Source organism: Octopus bimaculoides, chromosome 7, assembly GCF_001194135.2.
Source record: "Octopus bimaculoides isolate UCB-OBI-ISO-001 chromosome 7, ASM119413v2, whole genome shotgun sequence".
Classification (NCBI taxonomy): domain Eukaryota; kingdom Metazoa; phylum Mollusca; class Cephalopoda; order Octopoda; family Octopodidae; genus Octopus; species Octopus bimaculoides.
This window is the reverse complement of record NC_068987.1, coordinates 96,633,632-96,646,265: the sequence shown is the minus strand read 5'-3', so window position 1 is coordinate 96,646,265 and position 12,634 is coordinate 96,633,632. Positions and strand designations below refer to the sequence as shown.

The following is a 12,634-nucleotide window of genomic DNA, read 5'->3' as shown; positions in this document are numbered from 1 at the left end:
GGACAAAATCCCACTGGACAAATTTTAAACAAAAATATCAACTAATAACTATTTTAAATTTTTCAAATAAAATTTCACTTTCCTAAAATATTTTTATTGTAAAGAAAGAACAATATACTGGGGGATACTGACTGCAGGGGGATTTTGTCCTAGTACTGCTTGAAAGCAGGTCAGGGTTGGCAACAGGAAGGGTGTCCAGTCATAGGAAATCTGCCTTGATAAATTCCACCTGACCCATGCTGGCATGGAAAAGTGGATATTAAACTGCTGATGATACAATGGGCTTCTTTCTGTTTCTATCTACCAAATCCACTCACACGGTCCAGGACTGTAGTAGAATACACTTGCCCAGGTGCCACAGAGTGGGACTGAACCAGAAACCATGTGATTGGGAAGTAAACTTCTTACTACACAGCCTACCTGTATCTATCATCATTTAGCATCCATTTTCCTTGCTGGCATAGGGTGGACAAATATGTGTTGAAATATTGTGTTACAGCTGACTGTTCTTCCTGTCATTAAACCTGACTTGTTTTTCAAGCAAAGTTTTTGAACATGCAGAACTATGGAATGATTTGTTTGTAGGGAATGTTACAAACATGGCCATTTTTTTTTTTTTTGCTCAGTGTTTTGATGTGAGGACATGGAATGTAAATATTCATATATACACACACACACAGAAGTCTCCATACAGTTTCTATTTACCAGTTCCACTCACAAGACATTGGTTAGCCCAAGACTACATGAGTGGACAATTGCCACATAATGAAACAGAACTGGAGACCATGTGGTAACAAAGTGAATTCTGTATGCACACAGCAGCCATGCTTATAATTACCAAACATTTTATGAGGAAAAGTTAAAATAATAAAAATTTTATTTTATTTATTATATTTATGTATGATGAATTTATAGGGAAACCTGATTATCTAGCTCTTTGTGTGTAAATTCTATTTGCTATTAATGTTATCACCAGTAGATAGATGACCTTTGGACTCTCTCTATCACACTAGATGAGAATATTGGAAAGTGCATAGAGTGGTACTTGAAAGTGCATAACAAATGTTTTCAGCTCAAGATAAAATAATAATAATAATGATGAAATTATTGTATCCAGTGCTCATGTGCACTACAACTTGTCAAAAGTGCGTATAAAGCATATGCAGTAATGTACAAATGTCTGGAAAGTGAACAGTGTATGAGTCAGATACATGCTTGCGTGTGTATGGAGGGGGGAAAATCAGGTGTAGTGTTGGCGAATCTCAGGAAGCATGGAAAGTTTGAAGGATGCAGTGCTCCGACAGCTAACAACTGATGCCAGCAGTTTGTTCCATACTTCGGCAACTCTTAGTATGAAAAAGTGTTTCCGAAAGTCATGGGAGCTGTGCTGTTTTCTGACTTTGTAAACATGTCCACAGGTGTTAAACAGGTGGAATTTGAAAAGGTGCTGCCCAGAGTTGTTGTTAGTAAGATGGTATTGGAATTCATTGCAGTAATTTTTTTCAAATGATTAATAATTTAAATTTGAATAGACTCCTTTTTGCTTGTCATTTCATTAGACAGAAATTTAAGTTTTATCTTTAATTTATGCAATGTTTTGTTTTAATTTTGCAAGAAACACTTTGTTGTGTGAGTAAATTTATACCTTTTTCCTGTAGCAGACAAGTTGGCTTCTTCATTAAAAAAATTTTGAATATATCTGCTAGCCAAGTGAGTTCTAGAGTTTACTATTTAGGATATTTATATATTCATCTTCACTGTTCTCATAGATAAATGATTTCATTTCTTCTTTCAATTTGAAAATTCTATGGACTACTTTTCTTGCTGACAACAGAAGCATAAAATAACATAAAAATGAGATTCCATATCTTGGCAAAGATTTTTCAATATTTGGGTATTCACAGCCAATGATTTAACATAACTGACCAGCTTCACAAACCCTCTGAAAACTCTGTTCAATATATCAGGCAATGTTTTTGATATCAATGCCTCCCTGTGAATAAAACAATAAATTCCAGTACAGAAGTTCAGTGGGCAGTGTTGCTATCAGTTTCTCCTATCATTTCACACCTTCAAAGCCATGTGAAGTAAGAGCTCCCTTACTAGAAAAACAGGGTATCCAGCTATAAAACAATACCTCAAACAACATATTTATCTAACCTATGCAACTATGGAAAAATTGACATGAAATGAACTGACAAATGAACATATAATTGCTACCACAGCTCAAGAACCTTTCCTTGTTTGTTTGCTTGGAAAATGAGGTGAATGAAGAACAACAAAATCTAAAATGAAGCATGAACAAGCATGTTAAAGTGTTTTTATTGTCCTAAATATGTTCAAGTAGAATTCTTTCTTATCAGATAAGATTAAAATTCCAATTCCTTGTTTGATCTTAGTAGGTATTTCATTTCTCTGGAGAGAGGGAGAAGAAATAGTGTAAAAGAAAAAAAAGCAAAGAAATAAATAACACAAGTTGTATTTAATGCAATTTTAGTGTTTCAGAAATGAGAAAGAAGGTGGCTAGCTCTGAAATTATATTAACTGTTAGCCACTGCTGTGCTTATGATTTCACCTGATATATGTTGAGATGACGTTTAACCCTTTTGTGTTTAAACCAGCCAAATCAGACCCAAATATTCTACCTCATTTTATGTTCAAACCAGCCAGATTTGACCTCTCTCACACCTCTCCTACAATCTCATTCTAAAAACAGACAATCACATCAAATTTCAAAGCTATGAGATAATGCCTGATTAATTAAAAAAAAAAAAGAAATACATAAGCATTACATTTGTCAGAGTAATCTGAATGCTAAAGGGTTAGCCTACTTGTTTTATCTTTTTGTGTGTTTTGTTCCTAAAGTGTCACTTTGTTTAGGGTATCTTGTGCTTGAATAAAGTAATTTGTACTCCCCTGGAAATTAAATTAACATTGTTAACTTTGTATATGTTGTGTTTGAGTGGTTGTATATACTCAGGAAAGTAAGATTTGATTTGAAAAAGTAATGACCTCACTAAAAAAGTAGGTTTAATGTGAACTTGGTTTTTAGTTTCACCAGAATTGCTATGGAGATATGTAAATATTTTACTTTCCAAAGAAAAAGAAAAGAAAAAGAAAGCAAGAAGATAACAAGATTAGAATGGAGAGAAAGGGCAGAGTTTATAACCTTTTTATTTTTTCCTAGATTTCATGAAAGATTAAAGATTGTTGTGTGTGGTTAACATGGTTGATTTTTTTTAGTTGAAATTATTGCATATTAGAGACTGAAGGGGAAAAGTGGAAGTAGAATTGAATAAAGTACTTAGTTTGGCTTATAGAAGATAGAGAAAAGAATTAGTCGGATTTATAGTTTCCTGATAGATGCATTTGTTTAAATAATAGATGGTACTTAATTTCCTCTTCAGAAGGAGAATGGTTGTTGTAGTTATAGTAGAAGAGAGAGAGAGAATACAATTGAATAGTTGTAAGGAGCTGATGAGTGAGAGCTTCCATGTCAAGATGATGGCTTCTTAATGTGATTTAGGATTTTTGTGTAATAAATGTACAATATAGTGTTCATGGAGAGTACTGAAGAAAAAGACACAAATGGACATTGTAAGCAGTTATTGAGGACTAAACTTGATTTCCAACTCTCAAATAACCATGTCTTTCAGAGATAATTTAATTTAAACAGAGATGGATTAAAATAATTGTCCAGAAGGAAATATATTTAAACCCTAACTTGAGCTCAACTAGCACACATCTTGAGGGAAGTTGGTTCTTAGTTTAGCTAAAAATGTTACTAATTGTTTTATCATCTCTGTTCTTGTCTCTTACTGTCGATCCATTTCAACCTAAGATAACCAAAATATATTGGTTTTTTTGTTTGCAATAAAAAATGTTTCAAAACACTACTCACGCACACATATTCAATCTTGCTTTGTTGTGTAAATTGCCTGCTGTATAATTTAACTAATGTAATTCATCAGATATGATAAACCTGATTACAAGGTAGATATAAAATTATATTTATATATGATGACAGCATAGTATGTATTAAAAAAATGTCTTTTTTTAATTTTTTTTTTTTACCATAACTTTTCCATGTCTGCATGTATGGGGTCGATTTTGTTGCCTGGGGATTCATTGCTGAGTCAAAAATAGTAAGGTTTGAACTTGTGACGATGTTGCCAATAGGGTACTTTTATCTCATACTTGTTCATTGTGATTATCATTTTGATTATCATCATTCATTTTCCACTTTTCTGTATTGGTGTATGTCTCTATATTCTAGATCAGTTATAGCTGTTCTTTCATATTTTAGATACAAAAGAAGTGAAAGTGCCAATGTTGTTTATTTAAATTTTTATTATTTTATTTGAGCAAAAGCATGACTTATAGTGGTGGTGGAGCCATGCCCCAGTAATGCCACACCCAAGTTGTTGCAATCAATAAAAGAATTAGTTAAATTAATACACTTGTAAAACAGGTTAGAACAAAGCAGTTGTCAGTAGGCTTTGAGAGAACTTTTGTGTTAATATGCTAGAAATAGAACTAGGTCTGTCAATAGATTTACCATTTCCTCACAACAAATCAAGTTGTGAACTGATTATTTTTCTCAAAATACACCCCAACATTGTTAAACAAAGACGAGTCTGAGAGAAAAAAAAAACAAGACAAAAACAACACAAAAAATTGACCAGATGGACACAACTGGAACAATGTCTTTAATATGATTCTACTTAGGCAGGGTTGATCTGGGACAAAACAACAATATAAATATATCACTTTATACATTACTAGCATTGCCATTACACTGAAGACTGAGTGTTTGGATTTGGTTTGCTGCATTCTTAACAATAGAATTTAATACTTCTGCAGGTAAAAAAGAAAGCCACCATCATTTTAACATCCAATTTTCCATGCTTGCATGGGTAGCACTGAATCTATTGAGGCAGATTTTCTGCATCCATGTGCCGTTCCTGTCACAACCCTCACCTGTTTCCACGTAAGGTTATGTTTCCCCATGGTCAAACATGTTTTCATGGAAGATTGGAAACAAAAGAGACTGCTTGCATAACAATGACACGTGCTTACAACTATCATACGATATCCAGACATGGAAACAGCAACACACATAGTTTCCGTCTATCACATCAGCTCACAAGGCTTTTGTGGGCAAGGGGCGATAGAAGAGGACACTTGTCTGGAAGTTGACTTCTTAGCACACAGCCATGCTTGTGCCATGTGGTTAATAATTTTTCCTTAGCAAACATATTGTTTCATGTTCAATTCAACAACCTGGCACCTATGCTAATGCTATCATTGTGTATTTAGAAAATGAAGTCATGGAGAGTAGTGAGTTTAATTAATGTAAGGTGTATCTTATAACCCATTGGGTTACAGTAGCACCACCGAGGACTTTGTCTTCATTTATGAAGGTAAGATGCCTTGGTTATTGTTGTTTAACCTCAAGTCAATCCTGATCAACAGAAAGACCCATGCTTTTGAATCAAGAAACCTATGATCAAGAGTGTTTTGGTCATGAAATTCAAATCTAATTGGATAAGTAGATATTGATCAAATGCGTTTCTGTATGACAATTTTCTATTTTCGTATCTAGGGCTATGTTGTGCAATGTGTTCCTTCTTTTAAGTAATGTGTGATTTGAGAGAGATTTGCCTGCTATTGCTAGCTGGGCTAGCGACTGCATAGTGGTTACTTTGTTGAATTGAGGTTGGCTTGGTGGAAACTATTGTTCTACAGGTTATGCCCTGCAGGTGGAATTGAACTCAGTGCTGCTTGAAGTTAACAATTCAATGATATTGTTTAAAGTGTTACAAATGCTTATAGTAATGGGGTATTCTTAACTTTGTGGTACTTGGTTGCAACTAAATGAACTGAGCTATTTGAATGTTGTGTCAATGTCAGAATATGAATTGCTGACCTCTTCGCTATTTGACAGGTAATCTAACGACTAAGTCTTTCTCACGCCCACACTAATACATGTGGTGTAGTGCAGTGAAGTATAACTGTCTTATTGTGTGGACACGAATTCTTTTCAGAGCTCATAGAATATATCGCTTGGGTTAGAACGCAGTCTTGGTGGATGGATATGTCTAGAAAAGAAAATCGATGGGGTTCCAATAACGCAACTCTGGAAGTAAATGCTCAAACAAAATTTTTTTACAAGTTCATTTAGAACAACAAAATATAATTAAATACCCCAGCTCGCTATTTTAAAGGGAGACAACTGAAATATTTTAATATTTTATGAGTTATCTCTCTTACAGAAAATAAGTACTTGGAATTACATACGTCTTTTCTGTGAAATTTAACAACGTTGTAAGAACACAGGTCTTTTCAGTAGCGTAGAACGAGGATCGAACTAAACTGTTTCATTGTTATTTAACAACACATCGGAATTCGCTGACTTCTCATTTTCTAGATGCTGAGTTGAAGTAGCAGAAGTCTGTTTATAAATAAAATTGTGCCAGTCATTTACATAAAGATACCTGGCGTCTTTCATTATATCTGTTCACCCTTAATTTTAGTTTAGTAATTTATGAATGGAATTTGATGGGATTACTGGAAGATCTATATTCTCTTTTTCACCCTTGTTATTAATATATATTAATGTTATTATTTCTCTATTCAATTAACCCTCCTCTCTGAAAGTGCTGAACATTAAATGTGTGATTTTGAGAGAGATTTGCCTGCTATTTCTAGCAGATAAGTGCTATGATTTTCTTTAAATTCATTTATAGTCACAAATTTTTTTATGCTGTGGATATTTTTCATTTGGGTTGATATTAATAGATTCTGAGTGCCTCAATGTTCTGTACTTGGTCCTACCTATTTCCCTCCTTTTCTCTGATGACTTTCCAGATCATATTTCTAAACTTGCCATCTATGCTGATGATACTGCTGTTTACTCCTGTCATGACAAAATTAGTCATCATGAACAAATTGCCGTACTTGAGGGTGGACTTTATTTAGTCGTGGAGTGGGGTTGGTGACTGGCTGGTGGCTTTTAATGTTGGCAAGACAAACCCCTTGTTAATTAATTGTTATAGGCAGCCATTGCTTTATGTCATTGCTATGAGTGGGGTTGATCTTTCAGAAAGCTACAGTATCCAAATTCTTGGTTTGAGTTTGAATTTGGCTAAAGTTCTCTCTTAGAAGAAATATATTCAGTGTATTGCCATTTTGGTTACCAAGAAGGCTGGATCTCTCTTCAGTGCTCACAAATTTCTTAGCTGAAGGTATCTTGTATCTCTGTAAGGCCACATTCAACTTTGTATTGAGTATTGCTGTAATTTTTGTGCTGGTATCTCATCTGAGTGTCTTAACTTGCTCAATCAAGTTCAGAACTGAATTATTAATACGGCAGGTCCTCTTTTTTGTATTAGGCTGGAGTCGTTTGGTTCATTTTTGAAATGTGTAAGTATTTCCATTGAAGTAGTCATTGTTCTGATGAACCTTCTGTTAAGACCATTAAACATGTTGTCTGCTTCCATTCTCAAGCACATTGTTTCTCGGTCAAGTTTCCTGTTAGTCATAAGTCCTTTTATCCTGATAGCTTTTTTCCTTCCGCTGCTGCTCACTGGAACTCACTTCCAACATCTTGTTTTCCTCTGATCTATGATATCTAATCCTTTAAGTTTTTTGTCAGTTGATATTGTTTGAATTTGAAGGCCTCTTCTTTTCCTTTTTTGTAGTCACACTACAGTGGCCTTGAGCATTGTTTGGGACAAAAGACAGCTTTAAAGAATGTAAGTGTGGATTGACAGTATTGAAAACTGTTGGTAAATAGCTCAACACTCTTCAATCTCTACCTCACTGTCACCCTTTCATGATGAAATAGTATTATTTCTAGAATTGTTAATTGTAATACTATAGTGAGGAAGAAATAAAGGAGGCTCTCTCAATGTGTAATTCTATTTTGCATGTCACACAGATTTTGTATTTTCAAGAAGAGTAGATGTTAGTGGGTGTACAAAATAGAATAAAAAATGAGTAAACCCGGTAGAAAATTTTTATGGGTATTTTCATTTGAATCCCTTTCATATATCCATTGTGTTTGCATCTACATTTTAAGCTTAAATATATTAAATTATTTTACATTCATTATGATTCCATGCTGTGTATTGTTTAGTGTTAGGAAGGGCGTTCATCTGTAAAAAACACACACCAAAATGGATGGAATGAACAGAGGCAATGTAGGGGAGAGCAGATTCCTTATTTTTGATGGGAAAAACTTTTCTAGTGCTAGTGGTACAATACATCTAATGAATGTTGTAAAGTGGTTGGTGAGAGGAATGACATACATTATAAAAAAAAGACTAAACACCAAAACAGTGACATACACAACAGAATTGGCTGGTGTAACTCTATTTTTGTGTGCCAGGTGATGAAGGCCCCCTACAAGAGGTGTGGCAGATGGTGAGATGGGAAATTATGCTAGTATTGGAAAATTGAAAATAAAATGCTTATTAGATTAGTCCATGAAATACAACTGTGTTTATCCATCATCATCATAATTTTTACATCTGCTTTCCATGCTAGACAGACAGGATCCAACAGTTTGGGTCAGAAGGTTTGATTTTGTTCAACATATTGTTGGATCTGCTGAGATCTACTTTGCTTTTCATCCTTTTCAGGTCAATAAAATAAAGTGCCAGTCAATATTGAGGTTGACAGTATTAACTAACTTCCTACTCCAAAAATTGCTTGCTTTGTGCCCAAATTTAAAACAATTGCTGGAGTCTAAAGCATTTATTGTCCCTGAAGAGGAAGGTCTGTCTTTGTGATGCAGTCTTTACTGGAGATGTGCTCTTGCCAGAACTGTCAACTACTTGGCTGGTTGCCTCCCTGGTACTATACCATTTTAGCCATCATCAACACTCTCATTTCAATATATAACTATGGTATTGGATTATCTACTCACAGGTTGGTAGTTCAAACACAGTGCAGGTGTTTTGTTGTATTTTTGGTAAAATTTTTTATTCTGCATAACCTCAGTTCAACTTATTTCGCCTCAGACCAGCCCTGATCAAGCAGTCCTTTGATCAAAAACATTCCAGTTGTGATCACCAATTTTTGTTTCCTTCCATATATTTGTGACCAAACTGTCTAATGTGTCCATTTTTTTAAAGATGGTAGGATGTGATGATTTGAGGAGTAGATGGTTGTTAATTCTAACATATCAAGCAACAGCATAGAGTCTCTTTCACCGGAATAGGCACCAAAAATGGAATGTTTTATCCAAGAAGAGATTTTTTTTCTCAATTGTTTCATTCCATGACAGTGGAACTGAACTCCAACCTTCATGCCAACAGTGTTATAAGACATTTGTATTTTACAATGAATTGCGGCTGTGTGGTAAGAAGTTTGCTTCCCAACCACGTAGTTTCAGGTTCAATTCCACTGCATGGCACCTTGTGAGTGGATTTGGTAGACAGAAACATATATATATATATATATATATATGTGTGTGTGTGTGTGTGTAATATATATATATATATATATATATATATATATATTTTGTTTTATTCTTGTATTTATTTCAGTCATTTGACTGCAGCCATGCTGAAACATTGCCTTTAGTCGAACAAATCGACCCCTTTGTAAGCCCAGTACTTACCCTATTGGTCTCTTTTGCCAAACCACTAAGTTACAGGGACATAAACACACAACATCGGTTGTCAAGTGATGGTGGACACACACTCACACACACACACGATGGGCTTCTTTCAGTTTCTGTCTACCAAACCCACTCAAGGCTTTGGTCAGCCCGAGGCTATAGTAGAAGACACTTGCTCTTCATCTTCCCTGCATAAATTTGATATTTCAATAATAGTGGTCTTCTCCTACCTCACTAATTATTCCTCTCTTACTCTCTCATTGTTCTTTTCCCTCTTTCTCTTTCTCTAAGTTTTGTCTATCTTTCTCTTTCTTTCTCACATTCTCTTTCTCTCTCCCCATGCGTTTTGTTGCTTCTAATAGTGATTAAAACCATACTTCAACACATTGCTCATTGTTGATAACAAGAAAACAAAAACAAAAACAAAATGATAAATTAAATCACAGTTGTTGATAGTAGTAGTAGTAGTAGTAGTAGTAGTAGTAGTAGTAGTAGGAAACTGTTGTAGCTGGTGGTGGTGGTGATGTTTTTAACCCTGGGTCAATCCTGATTGAGCAGATGTATGATCAAAGATTTTTCATCAATGGTACTTCCGTCTTTATGTGTACCTCTAGAGCTACATTGACTAATATGCCCTTCACCTTCGTGGGTATTTTGCTGTTATTTCTAGTAGGTTAAGTGACTGCATAGAGGCTTTATCATTAGTTCAGTGGTTGTGATTATGAAGGTGATGGTGGGTTTGGAGGTAGTTAATAATAATAGTGATGGTGGTGGTGGTGATAATGACAAGGATCTTTATTTTAACTGATTTCAGAGGTCATATTTTTTAAAATTACATTTCTGACATTGACATTGTGTGTGTGTGTGTGTGTGTGTCTGTGCATGTGCATAAGTGTTCATGTGAATGTGACAAATGCTGATAATTTATGGGGATGTGGGTGAGTACAGAACAAAACTGTTGTACAACAAACTGAAATCATAAGAAAAAAAACAATATCACTCCTACCACCATCATCATTATGACTTTCACCTCACCCCAGCATACAATGAAAAGGAAGTAAAGTTCATTTTAGTTATTTGTTTACCAGTAAACCAGTGAATGGTGTAGTATTGTTTTGCCATTTATTAAAATTGTATGTCTATCTGTCTATTGTGTATATACTTACTGCATAAAGAGAAATGTCTTCGTTTTTTCTCAACATCTGGGAGAATGTAAACAGAGACTCATTTTCTGAAGTTGATCAAGATCATCCACTCATAGTGTCTACATATGCAGGTATGTAAAAATCTAAAACAACTGAAATGTTACTGTTGCTGCTGCTGTTTGGTCACAGGTCAATTCTAATTGAACAGATTTATAATCAAAGCTTCGACCAGCCTGTCCTTTTGTACATCAAGGAGTATTTTGTTCAAAGTGTCCTTTTATCTTTAAAATAATAGGATCTAATTGGAGAGAGATTTAGCTGCAACTGTGTGCAGGCAAAGCAACTGCATCGATCGAAGCTTTGTTATTGGCTTGGTCTTATTCTGTGAGAACAGGCAGTTTTCAACAATAGTGCAAATCACCACTATTCTACATAAATTCTAGTAATTATATTTGGCATGCATCTCTTATTTACCCGAACTGAATTTCATAGCAATCTCTTTCTCTCACATATGCATTACATTTGATATTTCAGTTGACATCTCTCACTTGCAATATTTTTTTTGTATTATGTCCTTGTATAAAAATTTTAAAAAATAGCAAATGTCAATAAGAACTTTCGGATCTTTTTTAAAACGGGGGCCACATTTTTCATTAATGTTTTACGTAATGTTTTTGGTACCGAAAGACTTTCAAACTTCGTATACTTATCTATTTTGTGTTATAGAACAGAAAAATATTTTTGTATTCGAATTTATTTCATGTAAAAAATTGTCTTATTTCGATAATTTCAACCAATCACTGACAAGTATTCAGTTGTTTACATTTGCTCCTTTGGCTGATTAAGCCATAGCTTCGTTTTATTTGCTTTTTTCATTTTAAATTTGCTTTTTTCATTTTCTTTTTTTTTCTTCGTTTTATTTGCTTTTTTCTTTTAAAATTTGCTGTTTTACCCTAACCCTATCACCGATAGAATTGTTTCAGAATCGTTTGTTTATGTAGTCGGCACTTAATGTATATCGGCTGAATGGACATCAGTGATTGGTTGAAATTACAGAAATACGACAACTTTAACATGGAATAACTTAGGGATTTCTTTTTTTTTTAAGAAGACTAAGAGAAAAAGATGTTTTATATGACACATTCTACCAGTGTTCCAAGTTTCAAAGTGTTTCGTTAATGAAAAATGTGGCTCCCGTTTTAAAAAAGATCCGAACTTTCTAGTTTATTTGAAACTATGTCATGTGTTCAAACAGGAAGATAATGAAAGTCTTTTAATAACAAAGTAGAGCGATAAAATTATATTTATATATGTTTTGTCTTTGATAAGCTCTAGTCATTACTACAGCCCCACTGTCGTGTGAATTATAAATAATTATAATGAGTCATCTCTATATATACTTTGTCCCCCTCTGAAATTAGACCCATTGAAGTGACACCTTTTGGACGGCTTTAGATGGGGATTGTGACAACCAGTTGTGTTATTTAACAACTGATTAAGTTTCACATATCTCCTCCTTCCAAAATGCTGAAATAGCCTTCGTTCTGTTATCTTGAAGAAGAGCCAAGCAAATTCTGATGAGTTTTTCTCATCTCAATCTACCAAAAAGAACTTCACAGACCTAATTTCACAGTGAAATATGATGGGTATAACTCCATCGTTCACCACTTTAGCCTGCGTGGATATCCACCCACCACCATCCACACCGCCCTTGCCAGAGCACGTTCTGTGGACCGTGCATCTGCTCTCTCAACCCGAACCCGCCCTGCCGTTTCCCGCCTCCCTTTTCCCCTCACCTACCATCCCACCACCCTACCCCTCCAACGCTCCATTCTCCGAGCTTTTCGGCGCCTCCAGTCCG

The 12,634-nt window shown here is 34.7% G+C and overlaps 1 protein-coding gene across 5 annotated transcripts in view; it reads left to right on the top strand.

The window, feature by feature from the left end:
• The window catches only part of LOC106868839 (RUN and FYVE domain-containing protein 2), a 245,763-nt gene that overhangs the window by 11,286 nt on the left and 221,843 nt on the right, over window positions 1-12,634 (top strand). The window contains exon 1 of one of the 5 annotated variants that reach the window (XM_052969821.1): window positions 10,701-10,904. The exons of the other annotated variants lie outside the window; for them this stretch is intronic. Coding sequence (XP_052825781.1) covers window positions 10,808-10,904 — 97 coding nt within the window. The 5' untranslated portion in view covers window positions 10,701-10,807. Of the gene's footprint in view, window positions 1-10,700; window positions 10,905-12,634 lie in introns of those variants that run through there. 5 annotated transcript variants of the gene reach the window in all.